Source organism: Exophiala dermatitidis, assembly GCF_000230625.1.
Source record: "Exophiala dermatitidis NIH/UT8656 unplaced genomic scaffold supercont1.7, whole genome shotgun sequence".
NCBI lineage: Eukaryota > Fungi > Ascomycota > Eurotiomycetes > Chaetothyriales > Herpotrichiellaceae > Exophiala > Exophiala dermatitidis.
In genome coordinates this window covers 693,085-715,880 of record NW_008751652.1, presented here as the reverse complement: position 1 = coordinate 715,880, position 22,796 = coordinate 693,085, and the positions used below count along the sequence as shown (strand labels likewise).

General features: G+C 53.0%; 9 protein-coding genes across 9 annotated transcripts; 5 read left to right on the top strand and 4 right to left on the bottom strand.

Annotated features, from left to right (window-relative positions):
- Positions 1 to 478: 478 nt before the first annotated feature.
- On the bottom strand, positions 479 to 2,749 carry HMPREF1120_08081 (transcription initiation factor TFIID subunit D3; the record flags this gene model as incomplete). Its single annotated transcript, XM_009162322.1, has 2 exons — positions 479 to 766; positions 821 to 2,749. 2 exons carry the CDS (start codon positions 2,747 to 2,749, stop codon positions 479 to 481), a joined length of 2,217 nt encoding a protein of 738 aa, XP_009160570.1.
- A 978-nt stretch (positions 2,750 to 3,727) lies between these two features.
- HMPREF1120_08080 (uncharacterized protein) lies at positions 3,728 to 5,729 on the top strand. Its single transcript, XM_009162321.1, has one exon. The coding sequence runs from the start codon at positions 4,036 to 4,038 to the stop codon at positions 5,119 to 5,121; it is 1,086 nt and encodes a 361-aa protein (XP_009160569.1). The 5' UTR covers positions 3,728 to 4,035; the 3' UTR covers positions 5,122 to 5,729.
- Positions 5,730 to 5,884: 155 nt separating this feature from the next.
- Positions 5,885 to 8,212, top strand: HMPREF1120_08079 (cytochrome P450 monooxygenase). The gene has a single exon (XM_009162320.1). It carries the CDS (start codon positions 6,216 to 6,218, stop codon positions 7,968 to 7,970), a length of 1,755 nt encoding a protein of 584 aa, XP_009160568.1. The 5' UTR covers positions 5,885 to 6,215; the 3' UTR covers positions 7,971 to 8,212.
- HMPREF1120_08078 (uncharacterized protein) lies at positions 8,166 to 12,482 on the bottom strand. The gene has a single exon (XM_009162319.1). It carries the CDS (start codon positions 11,026 to 11,028, stop codon positions 8,635 to 8,637), a length of 2,394 nt encoding a protein of 797 aa, XP_009160567.1. The 5' UTR covers positions 11,029 to 12,482; the 3' UTR covers positions 8,166 to 8,634.
- Positions 12,483 to 12,794: 312 nt separating this feature from the next.
- HMPREF1120_08077 (uncharacterized protein) lies at positions 12,795 to 13,410 on the top strand (the record flags this gene model as incomplete). The annotated part of the gene is made up of 2 exons (XM_009162318.1): positions 12,795 to 12,858; positions 13,004 to 13,410. 2 exons carry the CDS (start codon positions 12,795 to 12,797, stop codon positions 13,408 to 13,410), a joined length of 471 nt encoding a protein of 156 aa, XP_009160566.1.
- A 1,691-nt stretch (positions 13,411 to 15,101) lies between these two features.
- Positions 15,102 to 16,634, top strand: HMPREF1120_08076 (dihydrofolate reductase; the record flags this gene model as incomplete). The annotated part of the gene is made up of 1 exon (XM_009162317.1): positions 15,102 to 16,634. One exon carries the CDS (start codon positions 15,102 to 15,104, stop codon positions 16,632 to 16,634), a length of 1,533 nt encoding a protein of 510 aa, XP_009160565.1.
- Positions 16,635 to 17,401: 767 nt separating this feature from the next.
- Positions 17,402 to 18,530, bottom strand: HMPREF1120_08075 (uncharacterized protein; the record flags this gene model as incomplete). The annotated part of the gene is made up of 6 exons (XM_009162316.1): positions 17,402 to 17,626; positions 17,694 to 17,761; positions 17,819 to 17,980; positions 18,045 to 18,351; positions 18,413 to 18,448; positions 18,510 to 18,530. 6 exons carry the CDS (start codon positions 18,528 to 18,530, stop codon positions 17,402 to 17,404), a joined length of 819 nt encoding a protein of 272 aa, XP_009160564.1.
- A 1,808-nt stretch (positions 18,531 to 20,338) lies between these two features.
- HMPREF1120_08074 (uncharacterized protein) lies at positions 20,339 to 21,187 on the bottom strand (the record flags this gene model as incomplete). Its single annotated transcript, XM_009162315.1, has 4 exons — positions 20,339 to 20,356; positions 20,409 to 20,973; positions 21,023 to 21,122; positions 21,178 to 21,187. 4 exons carry the CDS (start codon positions 21,185 to 21,187, stop codon positions 20,339 to 20,341), a joined length of 693 nt encoding a protein of 230 aa, XP_009160563.1.
- A 484-nt stretch (positions 21,188 to 21,671) lies between these two features.
- Positions 21,672 to 22,651, top strand: HMPREF1120_08073 (exoribonuclease like to ribonuclease PH; the record flags this gene model as incomplete). Its single annotated transcript, XM_009162314.1, has 3 exons — positions 21,672 to 21,835; positions 21,888 to 22,007; positions 22,060 to 22,651. The coding sequence occupies 3 exons, from the start codon at positions 21,672 to 21,674 to the stop codon at positions 22,649 to 22,651; spliced, it is 876 nt and encodes a 291-aa protein (XP_009160562.1).
- Positions 22,652 to 22,796: the final 145 nt, after the last annotated feature.

Below are 22,796 nucleotides of genomic sequence, written 5' to 3'. Positions count from 1 at the left end.
TCGAGTCTACACATGACAAGTGCGTTGGTTGTGAATTATGACGGATGCCATGTCAGTGCGTTCGTTCACTTCCTGCAGTGGGCTGAAGTTCCCCGCAATGTCATCCCATGCCAACAGCACATTCACTACCGCTACTATTGTAACTCAAATTCATATTGTGGCATTAATCGATCTTTAAAGGCATATTCAAGGCAGATTGACCTCACTGCTGGCAGCCCTCCGCGACAGAAGTATGCTGTACAAAGTCTTGTCCCTCGTTGGGGAATCGTGATACTCGTGCTACCTCTCAGACATAGAGTATACCAACCCAGACGGACTGCCTCAGGCCAGCGACGTACCCTAAGCAGCGACGTCCAGCGCCCAGCAACCATAACGTCTCGTGGTATGTTCTATCCAAATGATCTTCTTTCAAGCGGGTATTGACAGGATGCGGAGCCATGTTCCCACCTCATCGTACATAACGCTATCAAACTCATGCTCAACCTTTGCTCAACCTATGCTCCACATTTGCCCTGTGAACACGATTCCTGAGGTGTGCTTCAAAATTTTCGGCGCTCGGCATGTAACTTTTGCCCGGCGGGCAATCCAGACATCTAATCCGCGGAACATACTTGTGTGGGAGCGCTTTGTTGCTTTCATTGGCAGGCAGCAGCTTCTGGGTTTTCGGATCCACTGCCGTATGTTTCATGAAACCCTCGAAGCGATCTTGGGGATAGATCTTCCGAAGCCGCTCCAGCTCTTGAACAAGCCAGTCAGGGGGTGGAGGCTGATGCAAATCGATCAGTAACAAATTCGTCTTGAATCAAGGTTGATAACTTACGGCAGGATGAGCAGCACTGGGAGGATGATGCGTAGCATCCACAGCGCCAGGAATGTCGCCAGGAGCTGGTACGGGGGAGGGCGGAGGAGGCATTGCGGCAAGGTTCAATGGTGCAGCCGAGACAGACCGTGAGTGAGAACCTGGACGTGGACTTCCTTGATTTGAGGCATTTGAAACCAACCCTGCGCGATCTTTGGCTCGCTGTGACCGCATCCATTCACGAAGCTTGGCTTTTCCCAACTTCAAAACCACGACGAGCTTTTCTGGGCCGGACTCTTCATCACTTTCTTCTTTGTAATCCCTTCTTCTCACCGACGATCGACCTTCGTGGTGGGTAGGTGCTATAGAATCCGGCGTTGCAGACCTTGCGGAAGCCAATCCACTCAGATTCGAACGGATGCCGGCGGTTGCGGTCAACGCCGCATTGCGGATTCCCCGCGTTCGAGCTGTGCCTTGTTGTAACAAATGAGTTGGAATGGCCGGCGAACCAGGGCCGGATTCCTCGCTGTCGGAATCATCCGAGTCTTCAAGCCCATCTCTCTGGCCTGGGCCGCGGGCAGATCTTCTCGCAGCCTTGGGGATTCGGAAGATTCGGCTTTCCTCCAAACTCAATGCACCTCCAGGAATGACGGAAGAAACGACGAGGGAGCGAATAGTCCGCTGCCGATCTTTCAGGTCTGGTAACGCAGGACCGCCTCTACGGTTAGTGGACCTCTTCTGTCTCCGCTGTTCTCGAGAGATGGATAGCTCTGTGCGCTCCAAGTCTGCTTCGTTGAGTTCGTAGAGGTATGGGGTGTAGTCCTTGGCCATTTGGTAAGGGCGGAAGGTACTGGGTAGTGGAGATTGCAGGAAATTCTCGCGTAGGTCAGGATCTTCGACCGGCCGACCATCGAAGGGATGACCGGTAAGGTGCAAGGACTTGGAAAACAGTTGACATTGTTCACGGATAGAATGTGCAATGGCCGTGGTAAATTCGCCTGCCAAAGACAAATCGTTGGTCATCTGGCGCGCGAATTCTTCTGGTGAGTTGAAGGGGTTGTTGATCTCCCACTCAAATTGGTCGATGAGTGTATTCTGCCCAATCGTGATATTCAACTTAATCAAGATGCGCATCTCGTCATTCTTGTAAGCAAAGTACGGTAGAGACGGATCTAACGGCTCTTCGTCGGTATAGATATGAGGGCAGTAATCGGTGATCTGTTCGCGGATGTTGGCAGCCACTGCTTGCACAAGAGGTCCACAGGCTGCAACCTCGAGACCGAAATCTTCCACCAGCTTCTCCGCGAAATAGTCGATAGATGTGGTCCGGTCATGGAGATTCCAAGTAAACGTGTCACGCAGCTTGATCTTTCCCCAGTCGACGTCGAGACGAATGGGTACCAGGTCTTCGCTTTGCTCGGCTTGTAGAATCTGGTCCTTGCGAGCTACGCGCGGAGGCAGTGTTTTCCGTTTCCCCGGTCTTCTTTGCCGTGGGTAGAGAATAGGGTCGCGTAGATTCTTCTCGTCCGTCCTAGGATTGCCAAACCCTTCATAGCCAAACCCGAAGATGGAGCCCGGGTCATGTTCACGTCTCGGTCGCAGGCTCTGGTAGAAAGCGAGCTCCTGCTTCTTTTGCTGTGACAGTACTGGATGGTTGATCTGTTCTGCCAAAAGCGCCTTGTAATGGTATTCGCGCTGGACATATTCGTCCGCCTGGATTCTTTCTAGTGGTGTTTCGCGTTTGCGCTTCCGGTTCGCGATGGGATTGGCATCGGAGCCATCTACTTCGGATTGCGTGTCGTTGCCAGAGATGTTGATGCCCGAGGCGGCTAGGACCTCTTTGGCCTTCTCTTTGCCTTGGGCTATTGATTCGGCATTGTTGGGAGTGGTGACAGCAGGGGAGTCTGTGGGCGCGGCTACCGCAGTCGCGCCATCCAGAGAATTGCTCATACCGACGACATGTCACAAGATTGCTTGGGAGATAGCAGGTGAAAGGCCAATCGCGGGAATACGCGTGTCTGTTGATGGAGTTAGCCATGTGGACAAACCTTGCGGTGAAATTTGGTGAAAGGAGGCCAGCATGGGTGGGAAGACAGAGACATCTCCATCGCCACTCTGGACAACCATGGCCTGATCACACAAGAAGACATCGACAACAATCAAAGGGAGGGATACATACCAGATCCGCCTCGGCTGCGATCGATGCGCACAAACGTGTCTGGGATGGATCAATTCTCGACTCAATTGCGGCGGTTTCGCGTCCGGAACACCCAATCGCCCAATTGGGTTTAGCTTCGACTCCGAGCAGCCGCCCAACCTCCAGTGACCAAAGTTCCGCGGCCATTTTTCGTCTTCTTTCAACGAGGCCAGCAACCAGCTCCTGGTGATTGTCACCTGGAAGTGGTGAACAAACAACTGCTCACGGACGGTTAGGTTCAATTGTCACGTAGCAGTATCCAAGTTAAGGCGCTTCCAGTGGCGCGCGGGGGACCGGCAGGTACACCTAAGAAATAGGCCCATAGTTGTTTGGTCCAAGGCGGCAGCGGCCGAGGAGGGCCACCATGATCTTGCTACGAAAATTTCCTCCCTAAGCTCGCCGGAAAACAGTCAACGGGCCTGCGAATAACCTGCCGTGCCTGCATCATTTCGGTACCAGACGTTTTCCAACTGAAGGCATGCCACTGCATCCCATCTACCACTGGTAAGCACCGACTACTATCGTAGGACAGTACGCTGTACAGTACTACTATACGTACAACAGCACAGCATCACGAACCAAAGTTAGACTGCTGAATCAGCGACTTCTATGGCTGGACACTCGACGTCATTGGCTGGCCTGTGCTCCTGTGTGCTGTGGCAGGTGAGACCCACTGACAAGTCGGGGCAGATGAACCCATGTTGTTCCTGCCCGGTGCATCATCCGCTTGATCTCTACTGCATTGGACAGCCCGAGAGCCTGCGTTCTGTGAAGGTGGGATCTGTCGAACATTGCAGTGTAGTAGATGTCCTACTAGTACTTGTATCTGCGGATGGCTACGAGTAGGGTTACGTCCATTGGGCATTTCTCAATCTAACTGGAATATATTTATTCGCTGGTTGGTATTGTATCTTCACCGCTTCCTTCGTGCCGTGCCTACGGCGTCTCTCCTTATATATCGTGGTATTTACTAGCAGAACCCCGCCCGTCCCAGTCACCTTCCAAGTCTCTCCCTGGATTCCTGCTATACGGCATCATCATGGGCGATGCGTCATCTCCCCCACGCGCGTCTCGCCATGCGCTGCTCCATGACCCGTCAAGCACGGCGCTTCTGCCATTGCGTATCATCACGCACAACATTCGCTTTGCAAACACCACTCCCGAACAGCACGAGTGCCTTTGGGAGGACCGGTTCCCGCATCTATCAAGCCATTTCAAGTATCACACGCGGCCACACTTCGCTCCGCCATCAACGTTGGTCTGCATGCAAGAAGTCTTGCATCGCCAGCTTCAAGATCTGATCAACCACACGTTCAACACATCCAAGTCATCCACAGTGTCCACGACAGGTAATGAAGCCGGGCCCGTCGGTGCCGACGACAACGACTGGACATATGTCGGAGTGGGACGAGACGATGGCAAGACGAAAGGGGAGTACAGTCCCATCTTTTTCCGCAAGTCCGCCTGGAAGCTTTCGCATTTTGAAACAGTCTGGTTGAATGAGACTGGCGAAGTGGGCAAGAAGGGGTGGGATGCCTCAAGCATCCGCATCTTGACCTGTGCTGTTTTAGAGTCAGTCCATCAGCCTTCAGTTCCGGCCGGCCAAGGACACGCCCATCGTTCAGATGGCCACGGAATCATCCTTGCTCTTAATACCCATTTGGACGACCAAGGAGTTGTCTCACGCCGGGAAGCTACCAAACTCATCCTGAATGTCGCCTCACGACTGAAATCGAAATTCTCTCCACAGTTTACATTCTTGGCTGGGGACCTCAATAGTCGCCCTGATGGGGACGCGTACCAACTTCTTAACAGCGCCGGTTCCGGCTTCATAGATGTACGTCGTCTAATACCAGATAACAAGAATGCGGACGGGAAATTATATGCGTACAGCAATGAGCGGACCTTCACCGGCTTCGCAGGGGATCCGGGTGCAGGCGGGAGGCACAGAATCGATTTCATCCACATTGGAGTTTCAGATACGGGGGCTAACGAGGAGGACGAAAAGCTCAAGGAGCTGGTACAGTGCTACGGCGTCCTTCCGAGCCGATTTGATGATCAGGTGTGGATGAGTGACCATCGCGCTGTTGTCGTGGATCTCCTGCTTCCAACAGGAAGCAATTAAGGTTACTTGCGCGAGGATATGCGATGCATACGCCAGGATGACTGCAGGCATTAGAAACCCTTGAGGAAGGTTGGACAACTACAGAAAGGCACCCTAAGCTGGGCTGTTGTTGGATTCGATCATTTTAAGAGAAAGAAGTAGGGCCATGTTTACCATGGATTTCACTTGGCAAATGTCCAAAGTATGGCGAACAAAGAGTATCGGAGACCCCTACGGCGAGATTCCCGGCACGCACCCTGCTCTCTGCATAGTAGTGCTGGTTCTGCTGCGAGGGGCAATAGTAAGGCTGTCAGTGGCGTTTCCATCAGGCTGAGCCAGCCTCGTCACTTCGGACAAACTTTGTGCCGGCGGGTGTTGTTTATCCTCCGTATCCGCCGCTGCAGCATAACCCGCATCCTGGCAGTCGCAGGCTCCTATGCACCGTACAGGCTGTGTGAAGACCTCTGTCGCACTCTAGAGTCGCCTCGCAGTGCGGCCAAATATATGCACACACAGAAGATGGACCAAGCACACCGTATTTCGTATCGTGGATGGCCTGTGGTGCCACTCCCATGACCATGGAATCGTGTTGATCGGATTGTCAATCAGCCGATTGGCTCGCAACAAGCACCCTTTCTGGCATGTGCATTTGAAGTGAAGTAGCATGAGCCGTCTGACAGCAGGCTGGGCTGCATGTCTGCGCTGTAAGAGGTTGCATTATTCGGTCAGACATTAACTTAAAAGTGAGGCCACTTTGCCGACATGAGGATGATGGCTTCTATTACTCGTCCATCTACAGTACTACCTAGGTTATTATTGTCTGTGTGTTCACTGACCAGTTTCATCGCAATACCTACCCGGCAGGTAAGCCTTCGTCCGCCGTCTCGGTCCTGCTGTCTCCTTTCGCATTCACTTCTGCCTGTCCTGTTGTCCTAATCTGACGTACACTGTGATATATACCCGGGGCTGTGCACGATGAGTTGGGCGGGTATATCATTATTATAAGTCTCGAATTTCGCTGGAGGACTTGTTTTTTTTGCCGTCGCCAACCTTGCGAGAGTTTCAATTCGGAGACCAGACGTGGGAATCTCAACGCCATCTACTATCCTTTCAACATGCCTTTCCGATTTCCAGAGTTCCTAAGCACTTATCGTTTCTGGCTCGGGTCTTCCCTGCTTACCTCCTTTCTTCTGGTCAAATATGCCCCAGAATACACGATCCTAAGGTCCTATACTTGGACCGCTTCGGCGATATTTGTACTATGTTGTCTGGTCTATTTCACGTACAGTCTCACCATCTATCCCCGGTTCGTCAGTCCTTTACGCGACCTGCCAACTGTACCTGGCGGATCATTCTTCGGAGGCCAATTCCCTGCCTTGATCAAAGAACCCTCAGGAGTGCCACTACGAAGATGGGCGAATGAAATCCCAAACGACGGGCTCATTCGATATTTCCACCTGTTTGGACGAGAACGGCTTCTGATCACCGAACCAAAAGCCCTGGCCGAAGTGCTGACGACCAAAAACTACGACTTCATCAAGCCGGAACTTCTTCGCAGCGGGCTTTCCCAGGTCCTCGGTGTTGGGATCCTCCTCGCCGAAGGCGATGAACACAAGGCGCAGCGGAAGAACCTGATGCCAGCCTTCCACTTCCGGCATATCAAGGAGCTGTATCCGATTTTCTGGTCCAAATCCATGGAAATGGTGCAATGCATCCAATCAGAACTTGAAAAGGCGCAAGCTTCTGCCCCCGACAAATCCGAAGCCCAACCGTTTTCCGTCGAGATAGGCGAATGGGTCAGCCGAGCGACGCTCGACATCATCGGCGTGGCAGGCATGGGTCAAGATCTCAATGCGCTGCACGACCCAACCAACGAGCTGAACCGAGTGTACAGGGCAGTGTTCACGCCCGACCGCACAGCGCAATTGGTCGCGGTGCTGCAATTCTTCTTGCCTCCATTTGTCCTACGCAGTCTCCCGCTGGCGCGGAACAAGATGACATCCGCGGCGGCCAAGGTGGCGCGTGACACGGCGCAACGACTAGTCGACCAGAAGAAGAAGCGATTAGCGGAAGCGGCAGCGAACGCCGAAAAGCAAATCGAAAAACCAAAGCAATCTACCGACCTGGACATCACATCAGTAGCTCTGGAATCTGGTGGATTCACCGACAAAGAGCTAGTCGACAACATGATGACTTTTCTGGCGGCGGGCCACGAAACCACCGCATCAGCATTCACCTGGGCAGTATACATGCTGTGCCAGCACCCAGAGATACAAACGCGGCTGAGGCGGGAAATCCACCAACACTTGCCGAAAAGCGCCAGCGCCAGTGCCAGCTTCGGTAGTGGTGACTCTGACTCCAAAGTCGTCATCACTCACGACATGATCGACAACATGCCCTACCTCCACGCCGTATGTCAAGAGACATTACGCCTCTGGGCCCCCGTGCCACTAACACTGCGCAAAACCGCCGTCGACACCTCGATCCAGAACCACTTTGTGCCCCGCGACACCATGATCATTTTGTCTCCCTGGGCCGTCAACCATAATTTTGCACTCTGGGGGCCCGATGCCGACAAGTTCAATCCGGATCGCTGGATGGCTCCCGGCCAGGCGAATGCCGGTGGTGCGGTTAGCAATTATGCGTTTTTGACGTTTTTGCACGGGCCCCGAAGCTGTATTGGGATGAAGTTCGCGCAGGCCGAGTTTGCGTGTTTGGTCGCTGCGTTTGTGGGCTCGTTTGAGTTCTCACAATTGCATCCGGATGAAGTTATTGATATCAAGGGTGGGATTACGGCCCGGCCGAAGAATGGATTGCGTGTTATTTTGAAGAATGTGTCGTGGGAGAGTGAGGACGAGCACAGCAGATGAGTGCTGTACATAGCGAAAATGAAATTGGTCGGTCTGGGTTTGGCGTTTATTAACAGGATGTGAAGTGGCCTCCCTACTTATGTACATACAATATATACGTACAGCATATGTTGCTCACTACAACAGTAGTATATGAACACAGCCCTTGGTTGGGTCTCTACATATACATATACAAAGGCCACTTTACTGACTGGACGCAACAATCTGATACCAAGTATATGCGTAGTTGAAGTAAAATTTTAATGATATCAAAATTTAAATTTCAAGGTATAAACATTATAAAAGGAATGGCTAATCTGGACCGGACTCAGGTCGCACAGATATCGTCTGGCTGTAGAAAAGGACCACCACGCTTACTCACTCATCCATCTTGTTGATCCATTAATCCATTAATGGCAGCAGGAAGGAATTCAGACACTTTGGCAGAACCCGAAAATGCCTGCCTCCAATTCCTCCTTTCTATGGCGCGCGTCTGGGAACGCTTCGCCCACTTCACTCTTTGCCGCCAAAATAAAAAAAAAAAGAGCAAGAAAAAAAGGGTCCGATCCAGATTATATACTGTATATCATGTCGTTTCTCGTCGTCAGCACGTTGCTGACTCTTCCTCCGTGAGAGGCGGAGCTGGTGCTTGGTGGCACGGCGCACAATTTATTCTGTTGCGGTCTTAGTTCCAGTCATTCCAGCCCTTGCTGCTGCTAGCACTGGGCCAGAGTTTGCTTCCCGAAGCCCAGGATCCAGTTGAGTGTGCAGCTCCGGAAGTGGTGGTAGCGGTGGCAGAGGCAGTCACGGTCTCAGTGATGTACACTGTCGTGGTGGCTTGCTGGCACTCTCCGCCTTGGCTCTGGACCTGCTTCCAGTCACCCCAGCTTCCACCCTGGCTCTGTTGGGGAGCCGGGGCGGGAGCCGAAGATGCAGAGGGAGCAGGGGCAGGTTGCTTCGACTCAGCCGGAGCAGGAGCAGGAGCTGGAGCTGAGGATGACTCGCCCTTCCAGTCGCCCCAGCTGGCGCCCTTGCTTTGTTCTGGAGCTGGCGCGGTTGATGGTGCTGGGGCCGGTGTGGTTGCCGGTGCTGTGGTCGGGGCGGGAGCAGCAGAGCTTGGCTTCCAGTCGTTCCATTCTTGGGAAGCAGATGGTGCTGGAGCTGGTGCTGTGCTCTTCTCTGGTGCAGGCGCAGAGCTGGATTGCCAGTCATTCCAGCCTTTAGATTGAGAAGGAGCCGGTGCAAAGCTGGTCTCAGGTGCAGGTGCGGAGCTTGATTGCCAGTCATTCCAACCCTTGGATTGAGAAGCAGTTGGTGCCGGAGCAGAGCTGGTTTCTGGGGTAGGCGCAGAGCTGGACTGCCAGTCATTCCAGCCTTGAGATTTGGTAGGAGCTGGAGCGGTAGTGGTACTTTCGGCTGGGGTAGAGACTGTAGAGCTCGATTCCCAATCATTCCATCCCTGAGATTTGGTAGCCGAAGGGACTGTGGTGGAGCTGGTCACAACGGTAGATGTGGAGCTTGTCTCCCAGTCGCCCCAACCTTGAGACTTCGAGGTGGTAGCAGCGGGCGTGGTAGTAGTAGATGGGGTTGTCTGAGAGCTAGAAGACTGCCAGTCACCCCAACCCTGAGACTTCGTGGTAGCAGCGGGTGTGGTAGTGGTTGATGGGGTTGTCTGTTGAGAGCTAGAAGACTGCCAGTCGCCCCAACCCTGGGACTTCGTGGTGGCGGAAACGGTCGTGGTAGTAGTTGACGGAGTTGTCACTTGGGTAGTGGAGGAAGTCCAGTCGCCCCAACCCTGAGACTTGGTGGTGGACGATACAGTTGTGGCGGTGGTCGACGGAGTGGTCGATTGAGTGCCCGAGGATTCCCAATCACCCCAGCCCTGAGACTTAGTTGTGGTCGAAACAGTCGTGGCAGTGGTCGATAGGGTTGTTGATTGGGTGCTGGAAGAGTGCCAATCACCCCAACCTTGAGACTCTGTCGTGGCCGAAGCAGTAGTAGAAGTAGCGGATGGGGTTGTCGACTGAGTGGTAGAAGACTCCCAGTCTCCCCAGCCTTGAGACTTCGTGGTAGCCGCAACAGTAGTGGTGGTGGTTGGCAGGTTCGTAGACTGAGTGCTAGAGGACTCCCAGTCGCCCCAACCTTGAGACTTAGTTGTGGTTGAGACAGTCGTGGCCGATGGGGTAGTGGTAGTAGTCGACAGGGTTGTCGCTTGAGTGCTGGAGGATTCCCAGTCGCCCCAGCCTTGAGACTTCGTAGTAGCCGGAACAGTCGTGGTAGTAGTGGACGGGAGTGTTGGCTGAGTGCTGGTTGACGATTGCCAGTCATTCCATCCCTGAGATTTAGTTGTGACCGAGGCAGTGGTAGAAGCAGTCGAGGGAGTTACAGGCTGGGTGCTGCTTGATTGCCAGTCTCCCCAGCCTTGGGATTCTGTGCTTTGGGTAGTGGCTGCGGTCGTTGAAGGTTTGGTAGAAGTGATCAATGTAGTGGTCTGGACAGTTGACTGAGTCCAGTCACCCCAGTTGCTCGAGGTTCCAGCCGGCTGAGTGGTGGTCTGAACCCATGTGCTGGAAGTAGTATCAGGGACTTTGGATGATTGAGTCCAGTCACCCCAGCTAGACGACACAGCCACAGGAGTTGTGGAGCTCTGTGCCGGTGCACTGGGCGTCGTTTGCTCAGCAGGCGTGGACGAGGATCCAGTCCAGTCAGCCCAGTTGGATGAAACTGTTGCTGGCTGAGTGGTTGTCTGGGTAGACGGGGTTTGTGCAGGTTGGGTCGATGACTGAGTCCAGTCGCCCCAGGTCGAAGAGACTACTGCTGGCTGCGAGGAAGACGGAATTACTTCAGTAGTCTTGGTAGTCTGCTGCTGCTGGGTTGTCGGGGTCGTTTGTTGAGGTTGGGTGGTAGCAGAACTTCCCCAGTCACCCCATTCTTGACCAGTGCCAGCCGTTGTCTGAGCCTCTGGTGTCGACTGAGTTAGAGCAGAGGACTGACCGGCGCCTTGGTCTTGCCCTCTGGGGAGGACAGCACCAAGAGCGGGGGCCAGGAGAGAAAACAGAACGATCGATTTGCCTGCCATATTAGGCGAGGTCTAACGAATGTGATTGAAAAGAGAAAGAAAACCCAGGACAATAGAAAACAGCGAGTGAAGAGGGGGATGGGGGCGTCTGCTTGATGAGAGAAGAACTGGGGCTAAAGGCTGCAAAGGAAGCCGTCTTTTATACCTTTCTGACTTCTCGATGCTCTATTCCCGTCTATCGATCGAAAGAAAGGCATTGCAGAGGTCGGCATCATTACCACCAACCTCGCCGCAGTTCTTGCTTGCCGATCCTTTCGGTGGAGAACGGCCATGAAGACTTCCTTGTCCTGTGGAGTTGCAAGTATCGACTGAGAGTTGAGGCTCAGGAACCAGCTGCATGACGAGGATGATCATCCTTGCTCGCCATCGACCGGGAAGGCGACGCAGCAGGGAGGCCTGGCATGTAAATAGAAACGATTGCGAGTCATTGCCGGGCTAACTAACCCAGTCTGACAAGAAGAAAGAGTTGGAGGGAAGACATTGGGTACTTACGTGCCAATGGCGAGGGGACTCTTGGCCAACCCTGGTCATTCAACCATCCCGTCGCTGGATATTCTTCCCTTCGCTGCCGTGGGAGCCGAAGACGAGCTGCTGTACGTGATGCTGAGCCGGTCGGTTCTAGTTGCAGAGCAGGCATGGTTCCGAGGCTGCGGTATGCATGCATGTCTCAGGGATACTGGAGCATACACGTTCTTGTCCGCCGAATGTCACGGGCAAAGCGCGGCCAGCCTTCTCCACAACCACGCGTATGGCCCACAAAAGCGAAGACCGCAGCTTAACTTGACGTCAGAACGGGATGTGTTTGTTGTTAGCTGATGGATACCGTAAGCTGTGTCTTGCTAAGAAAAGGCAAGGCTGTGCCGAACACACTTGGGAGGCCGTGGAGTCCACATGCCTGGAAGTGTCTGAGACAGAGGTGGGCCACCTGTTGGGGATGAGAATCGTGAGAGGCAGAGAGAACACAATGGCAAAGGTAACCGTATACACAGTATCGTTGTAGAGTTACATGCCCCAGAACTCTAGTTGTGGCAATGCATGGTTGGTCCAATGCCAGCGCCGGAGCAATAGGCGGCATAACTTCTGTGCTTGGAGAAAATAGTTCAGTACCAGCCATCATTTCGTGATGCTGAGCCTGAGGCCCGCAAGGGATTGCCTGCCTGAGGTTCTATCCACCAGGCGAAACTCCGTATAATGTGAGAGCGGAGAAGATCCTCCACTGGCCCGGCGCTGAGTAGACACTGTAAGAATCCGAGGGAGGATTGACCGAAGGAATCCTCACCGTGCTGAGGGAGAGTGGCAGTGGTGTCTCGACGACTTCAAGTTCGACGTTCTGCTCAGCTCGATGGAAAAGTTCAAGATGAGGGTCAGCACCCTGTGTGCTCCACCGTACAAAGGCAGCATTCCTACGTTGGAGCATAATACTCTTGATGCGGCAACTGCAACTACAACTTGAACTGAACTTGTACCGCCGAAACGATTCCCAGCGGATGGACTTGGTTCTGCACTGCCCTGGTGCATACGAAGAGCGAGCAGAGCAACGCGGCTGCGTAACCGTCTGACAACGCTTTTCACATCAGATATGTTGCCCAGTCTCTCAACCTGAGCCTCAGCGCATCCAGGTTTGCATACGTCGCCGGTTTCCCACAGTCCCTGCCCTTTCTACTATTATTGGCGTGGCTTAGACTGCGACGAATGCGCAGGCAACTTTCGGGTGCCGCTACAAACCACTGAAAGGCATCACAGTCGACCCCATTCAACTCCTAATGATGGAAGTCTCAGCGCGAAGGGAGAACGTACCGGACGCTGTACCCACTGCAAAGTTTCTACAAGGTAGGTCAAGTGGACGTCCGCCTCGCTGTTAAAGAGGTAAATTGGTGTTGTACCGGCGCCGGCACTCCACGAAACTCTCGTTACCCTATGTTGTTATCTGCATTCCATTTTTTCCACAATATTGTTTCTGACTTCGAGCCATAAGCCCGCATTACGGCACTATCGACCACCCTGATCAAACGACTAGAGAATATCTTCGCCGTTGCACTTGATGGCACGAGCGTAGGCACTATACCACCGGCCTCTGCAGGTGTTCCACCACCCTCCCTCACAGACACGGCAGTACAAGAATTCCAACTAGACATTGAGTCCGCGGCGGTTATTCGGGCGGCTGAGGAGATTATGGTATTGACCAGGACAATGAAAGAAATCTGGTTGTTTGGTGGACTAGACACTCTTGAAAAGGATCATGAAAATGACAATAACCCGCAAAACGAAGCCACAAAACGAAAAGTGGAGGAGGACACCAGGGTCGTTGAGGAAGGATTCAAGAAATTCCTGGAGAAGTACGAAACGACGATAGACTGGGATGACCAGAAAACAAAGACATAGGAGACAAAAGCAGCACATATGCTGATGGACCATCTTGGAGTCACTGCAGAAAGGCACTCCTTTGGCTCTGCTTACAACATGCTGAAGTCCTGGTACCGATTGCTGGCACAGCTGCGGAAAGGCCGAAGGTGTCGGTCCGACTCCTTCGTTGTTCTCCACCGGGCGGGCGCCATCTACGCAAGGAACGGATGGTGGGCATGCGCAAATTGCCCTTTGTCGCAGCAGGGCCGGTGCCGATGACGGCATCATGGCTATTGTACCATTGAGAGTTGCGGGCGCCTTCAATCCACACGAACTTATTGATTGTTCCCAGACGGGGTTATGCCTCAACAGAGACTTTTCGCAAAAACTGAGGTCTCGCAAGACGATCTCGCCCGCGGATCGAACGCCGCCGACACGGCAGTCCCTCCCTCCAGAACTACGAACTGCCAAGCTGGAGAGCTTTCTCCTGCCGACCTGGAAGTCATCACACATCTTTCTTAGCTCCTTGCCCGGTACACGAAGGCCATATACAACGTTGTACGTATGGCAGAAGGAGCGCGCGCCATCTCAGTTTAGGTCACCGAATCGACCTCGATGCATTGTCGGTGTCCGTCCGCAGACACAATGATGAGACCAATTTCACCTTAAACCTGTGGAGTCGTGGGCAGAGAGTCTTGTAGGTGTCTAGTATGGTTTGTTCTTCGATTGCACCTGCTTCGTTCTTGACTTATGGGATGAAAGTCGGAATCTGCATCAGTTCCGGTTCAGCTGTCAAGTGGACCATTATCTAGGCCTCCGTCCTAGTATACCTACCTAGGTACTTCGGTTGTATTATCATCCTTAGAATCGCGACGGTGTCCACTGCCTTGTGGTCTATTATCCAGCACCCCAACTTGACGTCCAACACTTTTACGTACAGCATGCGGCGGGGTCTTTCCGCCGGCGAGTAATCGCTCTTCAAATTCTGCTTTTGCTGACAGATCGGCCACTTCAATCTGCAACTCCGATTTGATTCGTTCGCATAGAACCAGCGATGTAGGGCTAGTAGCGGCCTTCAATGGTTGTAGGTACTATTAGTATAGGAGGTTAGTAGTACGGCTGTGGTGTGTCTGGACGAGGCTGGTGCCCGTGCCAGTGTGTCCACTGAAGTCTTCTCGAGATCTAGACCAGCCTGAGATTCGGGCGCGGAATCTAGACCCGGCAACACCTCGGCCAACAAAGAATGATAACACATGTACAGTAAGGTAATTTCAACCACCACACCGCACGACACACTACCAGATCACTCCCCCAACTAGTATCCAACGGGGCTCAACCATTTTTATATCGTGGAACGAGACAACGGCCTAGGTTTCTGGACATTTTTCGGTTGTTGCTTTCTCGAGGGACAGTACGTGGAAGCAAGCGTTGACGGTAGAAGAACGGCGAGCAGAAGAAAGACAGCCCAACCAAGACAATTTGGCACAATCAACACCACTAAGGCAACCCGAAACAACTTGCACCACTTGGATCTTCATATTCAGGCATTGGATCACAGTGACAACGAGAAATAGGCACTCCCAGGTTTTGACTTGTCTGCAACAAACAAAAAGTCTGGTTGCAAGATCTTTCCGCATCGAGCGCGCTGTTACATCATCAGTCTACTTGATATTACACGAGGCTACCTACAGTATACCTTCCAGCTCCTCCAAACACTCGCACAAAGAACAATGTCCACCATCCCAACACCTCCATCGACCACGCTCTCTGAACCATCATCTCCAACCGAACTCCCTGTACGTCTGAGCGACAACGACCGTGACGTGGAGGATTTGGACTCGGATCCCACAATGCTTGGCCACCACCCATCCCATTCCGCCGCGGCCACGGCGCAACAAATCATCAAGACGACGACCACCACCATCCGCCCTGTGACCGTCCACCCGAAACCAATCTATGTGATTGTGGCGACGAGTCTCAATCCGCCCATGGGCATTGGGAACAAAGGAGGTCTACCCTGGCCGCCGATCAAGGCGGACATGGCGTTTTTCCGCAAAGTCACCTCTTACGTCCCACCAACGACTTCCTCTTCGGATCCAGATTCTTCTCTGCTCAACCTCAATGCCGTGATCATGGGCCGGAAAACGTGGGAGAGCATTCCGCCTAAATTCCGGCCCCTCCCCAACCGCTTGAACGTGATCATTACGCGCAGCAACCCTAGACAACTTGGTCAGCAGATCGCCGAGGCGCAGAATCAGAACCAAAAGGCTGAGCCCGATGTCGTCGACTGGCGTGTCGGCAAGGTCGACGTGCCTGCTACCAAAACCAATATTCCCTCGACAACTTCGAAGCCGAACACCAACGACGCTACTGAGTCTGAGTCTGAGTCCGAAGCAACGCCCACCATCGTCGTACCTTTGTCGTCATCGTCATCATCACCATCCTCGACTCAATCGCCCATCATGATCTCGCAAGATCTCAAGTCCGCACTGGCCATTCTGTCATCAACCTCGCCAATCTCGGTATCTGTTCCCAAGAACTCTAAAACAGCGTCAGCGTCAGCGTCAGCATCATCACAAGAACCAAAATACATCTCCATCTCCATATCAATCCCCAAAATCTTTTGTATCGGCGGCGCCGAAATCTACCGCCAAATCCTGTCTCTGTCATCGACCACTCCTAGCACTACGGGCCCAGAAACCGAATTATACGACGTGCGGATTCTCCAAACCCAAGTCCGGAAAGCCACTGATTCGACTGCCGGTAGTGTTAGTAGTACTACAACCGACAATACTAGTACTGCTGCTTCTTCCGCCGCCGCCGCCGCCCGTCGTCCCTCGAGCACAATTATTGAACCGCCCAAAAAAGACGATTTTTTCGAATGCGACACTTTTTTCCCCGACGCCCTCCCCGCCGACCCGGCCATCAAATCGGCCAAATGGAAGGTCGTCGCGCCTGAAAGACTGAACCAATGGGTTGGCGAGGGCGTCGAGATCCCCCAATTTCAGAACCAGAACCAGATCCAGATCGAGGCCGGAGGAAACGACAACAGCAACAAGAACAAAAACAAAAACGACAGTGATCGTGACCGTGACCAACAACAAAAGGAACAAAAAGAGGGCTGTGCTGATGACGATGTTGATGACGACTATGAAAGATATCGAAAGGGCAGTATTAGTGCCCGGGTGCTGGATGATAAGAATTGGTATCGGGATGGCAAGACCGCGATAGAGATTCGGGTGGTTGGATGGGAGAGACGGTAGTTTTAGTCCTGCCAGCAACAGAACTGATCCCGATCCATGGATATATATATATATACATATATATATCAAGACCGAAATTCGCATTTGTCCTTGACCGGAGGTGGTGGAAGGACTCCCAAGCTGGCTGGCTGCCTGCAAATCCGATCTAGAAGGCTTGGGCTGAGGACAGAAAAATAAAAGTACCTAGGTAGAATTCAAAATCGTGACAAATTCGAAGACCTCGAAGACCTCGACGACTCATAGTATCGAGCTCCAGTTATTACTGAGTAAGAAGAAGATGGCCTCGGATCGATGACTCGAACCACCCAGACAAAAGTGCTGGACTTGGAAATCGCTCCCAAGGCAAGGCGCCGCACGAAATCCGACCGCGATAAGCCCAACTTAAGGACGAGCAAATGTACTGTAGTAAATGAAACTTAAATGGCCAAGATCTGAATCCTGAAAGAAGACTCTTGGCCTCGGATAAGCCGGGTTTCTGACTTGAATGGCAATTTGAACATGAACCTACGAGGTATACGACATGATATGCGAATTTGCAACTTTACGTTGAACCGTGACAAAGGTGTTTGATGATTGTGCCATGAGATACTATACTGATAATGATTGGATCAGTACTGGTAAGCCTGTTGTCGTCCTTCGGCCAACGGCATACTACCGCTCTAACTTAAAAGAAGGTGGAGCTGTCCTCCCTTCGCCTGGGCTCTGTCGTGCCGGATCCAGCACCATCAGCTTGGATCACCATTGCATTGCTCAAACTGGCAGACCCCTCAGTAGTCGTTGTCACCGCCAGCTTCACGTCTCTTCTCAGCACCTCTTTCCTGCACCTTGCCACTGCCAAGGAGACTGCCGGCTTTCTCGAGGATCTTGCCCGTAGTGGAATCCTTCTTGCCGCTGGAGTTGTTGTCATCATCATAGTCATCATCGCGGCGGCGGCCAGAGCCAACACCGAAGCCGCCGGCTTCTTGTTCTCGAGTACGGCCGGAGCCCAAGCCCTGTAACATGCATGCATTAGCCGACGCCGTCCCCTCGCCGGCGGAGGCTGGGGTCGGCAAGACTTACATAATCATTGTCACGGCCAGTGGAAACACCGCCGGTACGGCTGGCATCACCGTAAGTGTCGTCGCTGCCTAGTAGGAGAGTCAATCAAGCACACTTGGGTCAATACCACCGCATGGTGTACGTACCGAGACCACCGCCAGTGTGGCCACGAGAGCTATACTCATCACGACCAAGACCAGAGCTCTGGTCACCAAAGCCACCACCAGTGCCTCTGCCGGAACCGTAGGTATCGTCACTCGCACCGTAACCACCGCTGGACTGTTCTTGTGTCCTGCCACTGCCCAAGCCTGCCGCATGCCCCTCTTGTCAGATACTGCTCTTAGAGTCAACTGGGAGATGGTCACCACTCACCATACTCGTTGCCTCGCCCGGAGCTGAAGCCACCGGTGTTTCCAGAGTCGCCGTACGTATCATCTCGGCCTAGTCCACCGCTGGTACGGTCACCACCTCCGTAGCCGCCAGACGTGTTACCTCCGGTGAGGCCAGAGCTTCCGTAGGTATCATCACGACCGAGTCCACCTCCGGTACGGCCAGAGTCTCCGTAACCGCCGCCTGTGGCACCTCCTGTTTGCGCAGAGGTTCCGTAGGTATCATCAGAACCTAGACCTCCGCCGGTACGGCCTGAGGAGCCGAAGCTATCGCCTCCGCGACCAGAGGACTAATGTCTGTATCAGTACGGTGTGTGCGTAGGCGATGGAGATGGGGGAGGGTAACCGTACACCGTAGCTGTCATCTCCGTAGCCGCCACCACGTTGCTGCAAGGCATGTGTTAGTTCATCCAAGACAAATTCAGAACACGGACTGGACCTCGCGTACTTTGTCGTCGTTGTAAGACATGGTTAGTGGTCAGTCTTTCTCGTATGGGTCAATCAGATACAGATGGGTAAGTCTTGGAAGAGGATGCAGTTAGGAGGAATTGTGAAGTGGATGATATGCTTGGAAACGAAATGGGAGGCAGCGAGGGAGAGGGTAATATGTATATGTGGCTGCCAGTACCATGCTGCATAAAATCAAGGAAAGACCAGATCCCTTGTGCAATCGAAGCAAGCACGTCAGTTCCGGCTGGCAACCTCTACGAGTTTCATCCACGCCGATCCTGACCGGGTTGCTGGCGAGGCTCGGAGGGCGCAGGTGCAGAGCTGAATGAGGGACCCCGCGTCAAAGGGGGCATCACGGCTCAGTGTGGTATGGTATGCTTTGTGTGAGACCGCCGTGACCTGGACCACTGGCCCCTCAGCTGGCGAGGTGCCACGGAGACAGGTTCACGACAACGGCTACCAGGTATATTCAACACCGCGTCGTCATCGGAGCTGGCTTGCGAGGGGCACGGGAAAATCACCAGCACCAACCCCGGTCACACGTGCCGCAGGAAGCGAGGACATTGACGTCGCCGGTCGCTCGTCCAAGGTAGTAGCAGAGGGGCAGAAGCGGACGAAGGGCTGGACAAGGGAGACTGACTGCTATTGCTGCTGCGAGGAGTGTTTGCAAGAATGTGCCTCATCATGCACCTAAACTTGGAATGCAGCCAGTCGGCCTCGAGCTAAACTGGAAGCGTTTAGGAAAGGTGCAGTGATGCCAGTGATAGTACCAGGCACTGCCAGTGTTCCTACATGTACTTCGGTTCGCTGCCCGTTGGCTCGTTCTAGTCGTGTCCCTGGACCGTAGAGATGGCGTGCGTGAGCAGATTCAAGCTTTGCGCTACTCTGAGCTGATTGATTCCTGTCACGGAGCCAGCTGAACTTGACGTACAACTTGAGCCGGGTATTTCAGGTTCTGGTCCCGCAATCCACCCCCCCAGATCGACAGTGAACCCTGGATTTACGTGATGGACATGGCACTCGACCAAGGAACATCTGTGCTTGAAGTTGTTTGTTCTCACACAGCACCTTTCAGCAGTATGTGTATGTAGCTGATACGGTAGGTAGGTCAACTTACTGGTAAAGTGCCAGGTACGGTAGCCTTATACTCCTTGCTGTAGTACCTCTAGGTACAGTACCTAAGGTAACTTGTAGCTGTGGTCTTCTGGGACTCTGCCTCCCTGCTGCGCCGCGCTTGTCCCCTCGCCGATTGATCTGCTCCATCAGGACTGCTTCGGATATGCCTCGGGCCTGGCCTCGCTTGCATTCAAGTCTCCGCGAGTGTATCGCTCAAGCTCTGCATCTCCAGTGCCGGAATGTCTGGGTGGAGGCTACCAACCGGTTTCGGAGGCCATGCAGTTAAAGTTGCCCTCAATAGCTACGGCCAAACAACGGACCGGCTCAACACCCGCTTCGACTGAGTAGTAAGGGTACCTCTCGATTTTGCATTCTGTACTGAGCTCATCAAACTCGGATCTGTGTCCCCATGGGTCCTCACTGCCCCTGGCCGAGAGCGTGTTCACAGCTCGCTGAAGCACTGCCGGGGGCGGGTAGTGCCTTGCCCCATTGCCAGTGGCGGTCCAGCATTTGATTTCAGCCTGGTCCTACAGCGGGGTTCTCTGATTGACTGCATCCTCAACCGCTTTTTAGTGTAATTGTGCAAGAATCCCCCGAGCAGAGAATCATTCGTGAGGTGGGCACACGCCATCTCGATGGTAGTAATATACAAAGCTTGGTCGTCATCATCAAATGTGACGGGTGTTGAAGCAATAAACTTGAACACCACATCTACCGAACATATTTGGACTAGAAACAGGTCAATACCTCTCCAAAGAAGCAGCACGAGCTCTCAACTTACCATAAACTTTTTATGGAAATCTGATCGTAGCAAATCATTGACAAACTCCTTGTTGCCTTTCTGCTCTGTCCCTCGGGCTTGATTCTTGAACACCACATCGTCGTCCCATCGACGCTTGACGTTGAACGCCTTGGGGTTTAGTAACGGGTTACCGAGTGCAATATCTTCCTCTCGCCGTTCCTGTGCTTGTTTGGCCTTCTCGGCCTCTTCTCTGGCTTTCTGCTCAGCTCTTTCTCTCTTAATCTTCTCGAGTTCGCGCATCAACTCGGCCGTTTCGTCCTCTTCGTCGCTCTCTTCTTCACTGCTGTCGCTGTCGCCCCTGTCCGAGTCGGCATCGATTTCACGGGTTTCCTCTAATATCCTTCTTCGTTTCGCATCGGGATCTTCGTTCTCGTCATCACTTGGAGGGGCCTCCAGCTCGCGTTTCAAGGTCCGAGGGGGACTGCTGCTGGTAGCTTCGGTTGATTGTCCTTTGGTCTTTGCAAAGTGTGCTGCTTCTGCAGCGAGTAATTCTGCTCGTAGATCCCGCTTCTCTGCATCTGCCGCTCCGCCTTGTCCTGGTTGCCTGCGACTGTGAGCTCTTGCCGGCGCATCGAAACCCGCCTCGCACTCACCGAACTTTGAGATATGTATGTGCTGGGAGAAGTCGCTGGTGGTATGCAGGGCCTCTCTGGGCTTCCTTGCCCCGTGCAGGGTCAAATGTCGGCCGATGCGCTGGACAGACGTTAGCTTGTAGGTCCGAGATAGATCTCGTGAGCAGCTCATTTACCTGTAGTCATGGTGGCGACTCAAGCGTCTGCCCGGTCAAGGTTGAAGCTGGAAAGACCGCAACAGGGTGTAACTTGTAGAAAAATAATGGAGGAACAGCACAATGGTGCAAGCTCCGAGTTCGAGGTCTTGCAAAAGGACTCTTGTATCTAAAGATCGTCGAGATGCTTGCCTTTAGTAAGCTGAGTGGCAGCAGTTGTCGTCCACTTTGCGGCCAAATCCTCGTCTCTGATTGGTGCCGAAGTTCTGCCAGAGCGGACAAAAAGTTCCAGACTCTTGAACTTGAAGGCCGCAAATAATCTGGAAACTCTTCACATGATACAGCAGGTTAGACGAATACTAATGCTCTGAGTGAATGATATCCGACCCTTGGGACTATCGAAACCAACATATCGTTCCGAGGGTTCTGTTGAGTCAATTTTCGCCCGTTAACATCTATGCCCATGTCGGATTCTGTCAATAAAACCCAGCAAACACCGCTGTTATTCCAACACAATGCCTCGTGAAGTGGATATATCAAACATTGAGCGGAATTTCATCCTCGAGGCTCTTGAACAAAATGTGCGCGTGGATGGTCGCCCCCTCGACCAATTCAGAGGTATTGAGCTAGAATTCGGAGCGGAATATGGAACAGCCACACTACGTCTAGGCAAAACAAGGTAGGCCTGGCGCCATCACGATCGCCAGACCAAATCAACTGACTCTCTGCAGAGTCCATGTTCAAATATCAGCAGAGGTGACGAAACCCTTGGAAGAAAGGAAGTTCGAGGGCATCTTCACCATTGTGACTGAGCTGAGTCCCATTGCCTCGCCAGCATATGAAGTGGGCAGGTCAGTGTCTCCCCTGTACGCACGCTCCTACAGTCTACTCACGCTCCTACAGGCAAACCGAGCAGGAGGTGATCCTGTCCCGTATATTGGAAAAAGCCATACGGAGATCTAACGCTCTCGACACCGAGTCATTGTGCATCATTGCAGGGGCCAAGTGCTGGTCTGTGAGGGCTGATGTTCATGTGCTTGATTCCGATGGCGGATTGATTGATGCATCCTGCATTGCCATTGTCGCGGCACTGAGACACTTTCGGAGACCAGACGTGTCCGTCGACGGAGAGAATGTGACCATTTACACGATGGCTGAACGGGTTCCTGTCCCATTAAGTTTGATGCATAACCCAGTCTGCATCACTTTCAGCTTCTATCACGGAGGAGAGACCGTATTATTGGACGCCACCCGCAGCGAAGAGCAAGTCCGGGAAGCCGAAGTCATTCTCACGGTCAATGATTTCGAACTATGTCAAATCGCCAAATTGGGCGGCAGCCCCATCGATGCGTTGGTCCTGCTGAAATGTACAAATACGGCCCTGGCGAAGGGCAAAGAAATCAACGGGTTCGTGGCCAAGAAGCTCGCAGAAGATGCAACGCGGCGGGATGTTGGCGGACTGATTGCCGAACTACGCGCAGAGAATGAGCGATGACTGGAGTGACAGCTCTGCTATATTGTGTGGAAGAAGTATGCTCAGTATTACAGGGTGCAAGCGCAGCAGGATTGTGGCTTCAGGATACTGGGAATGAGGACATTGTGATACCCTGGCCAACTTGAACTGCTCAGAGCCATTGTGG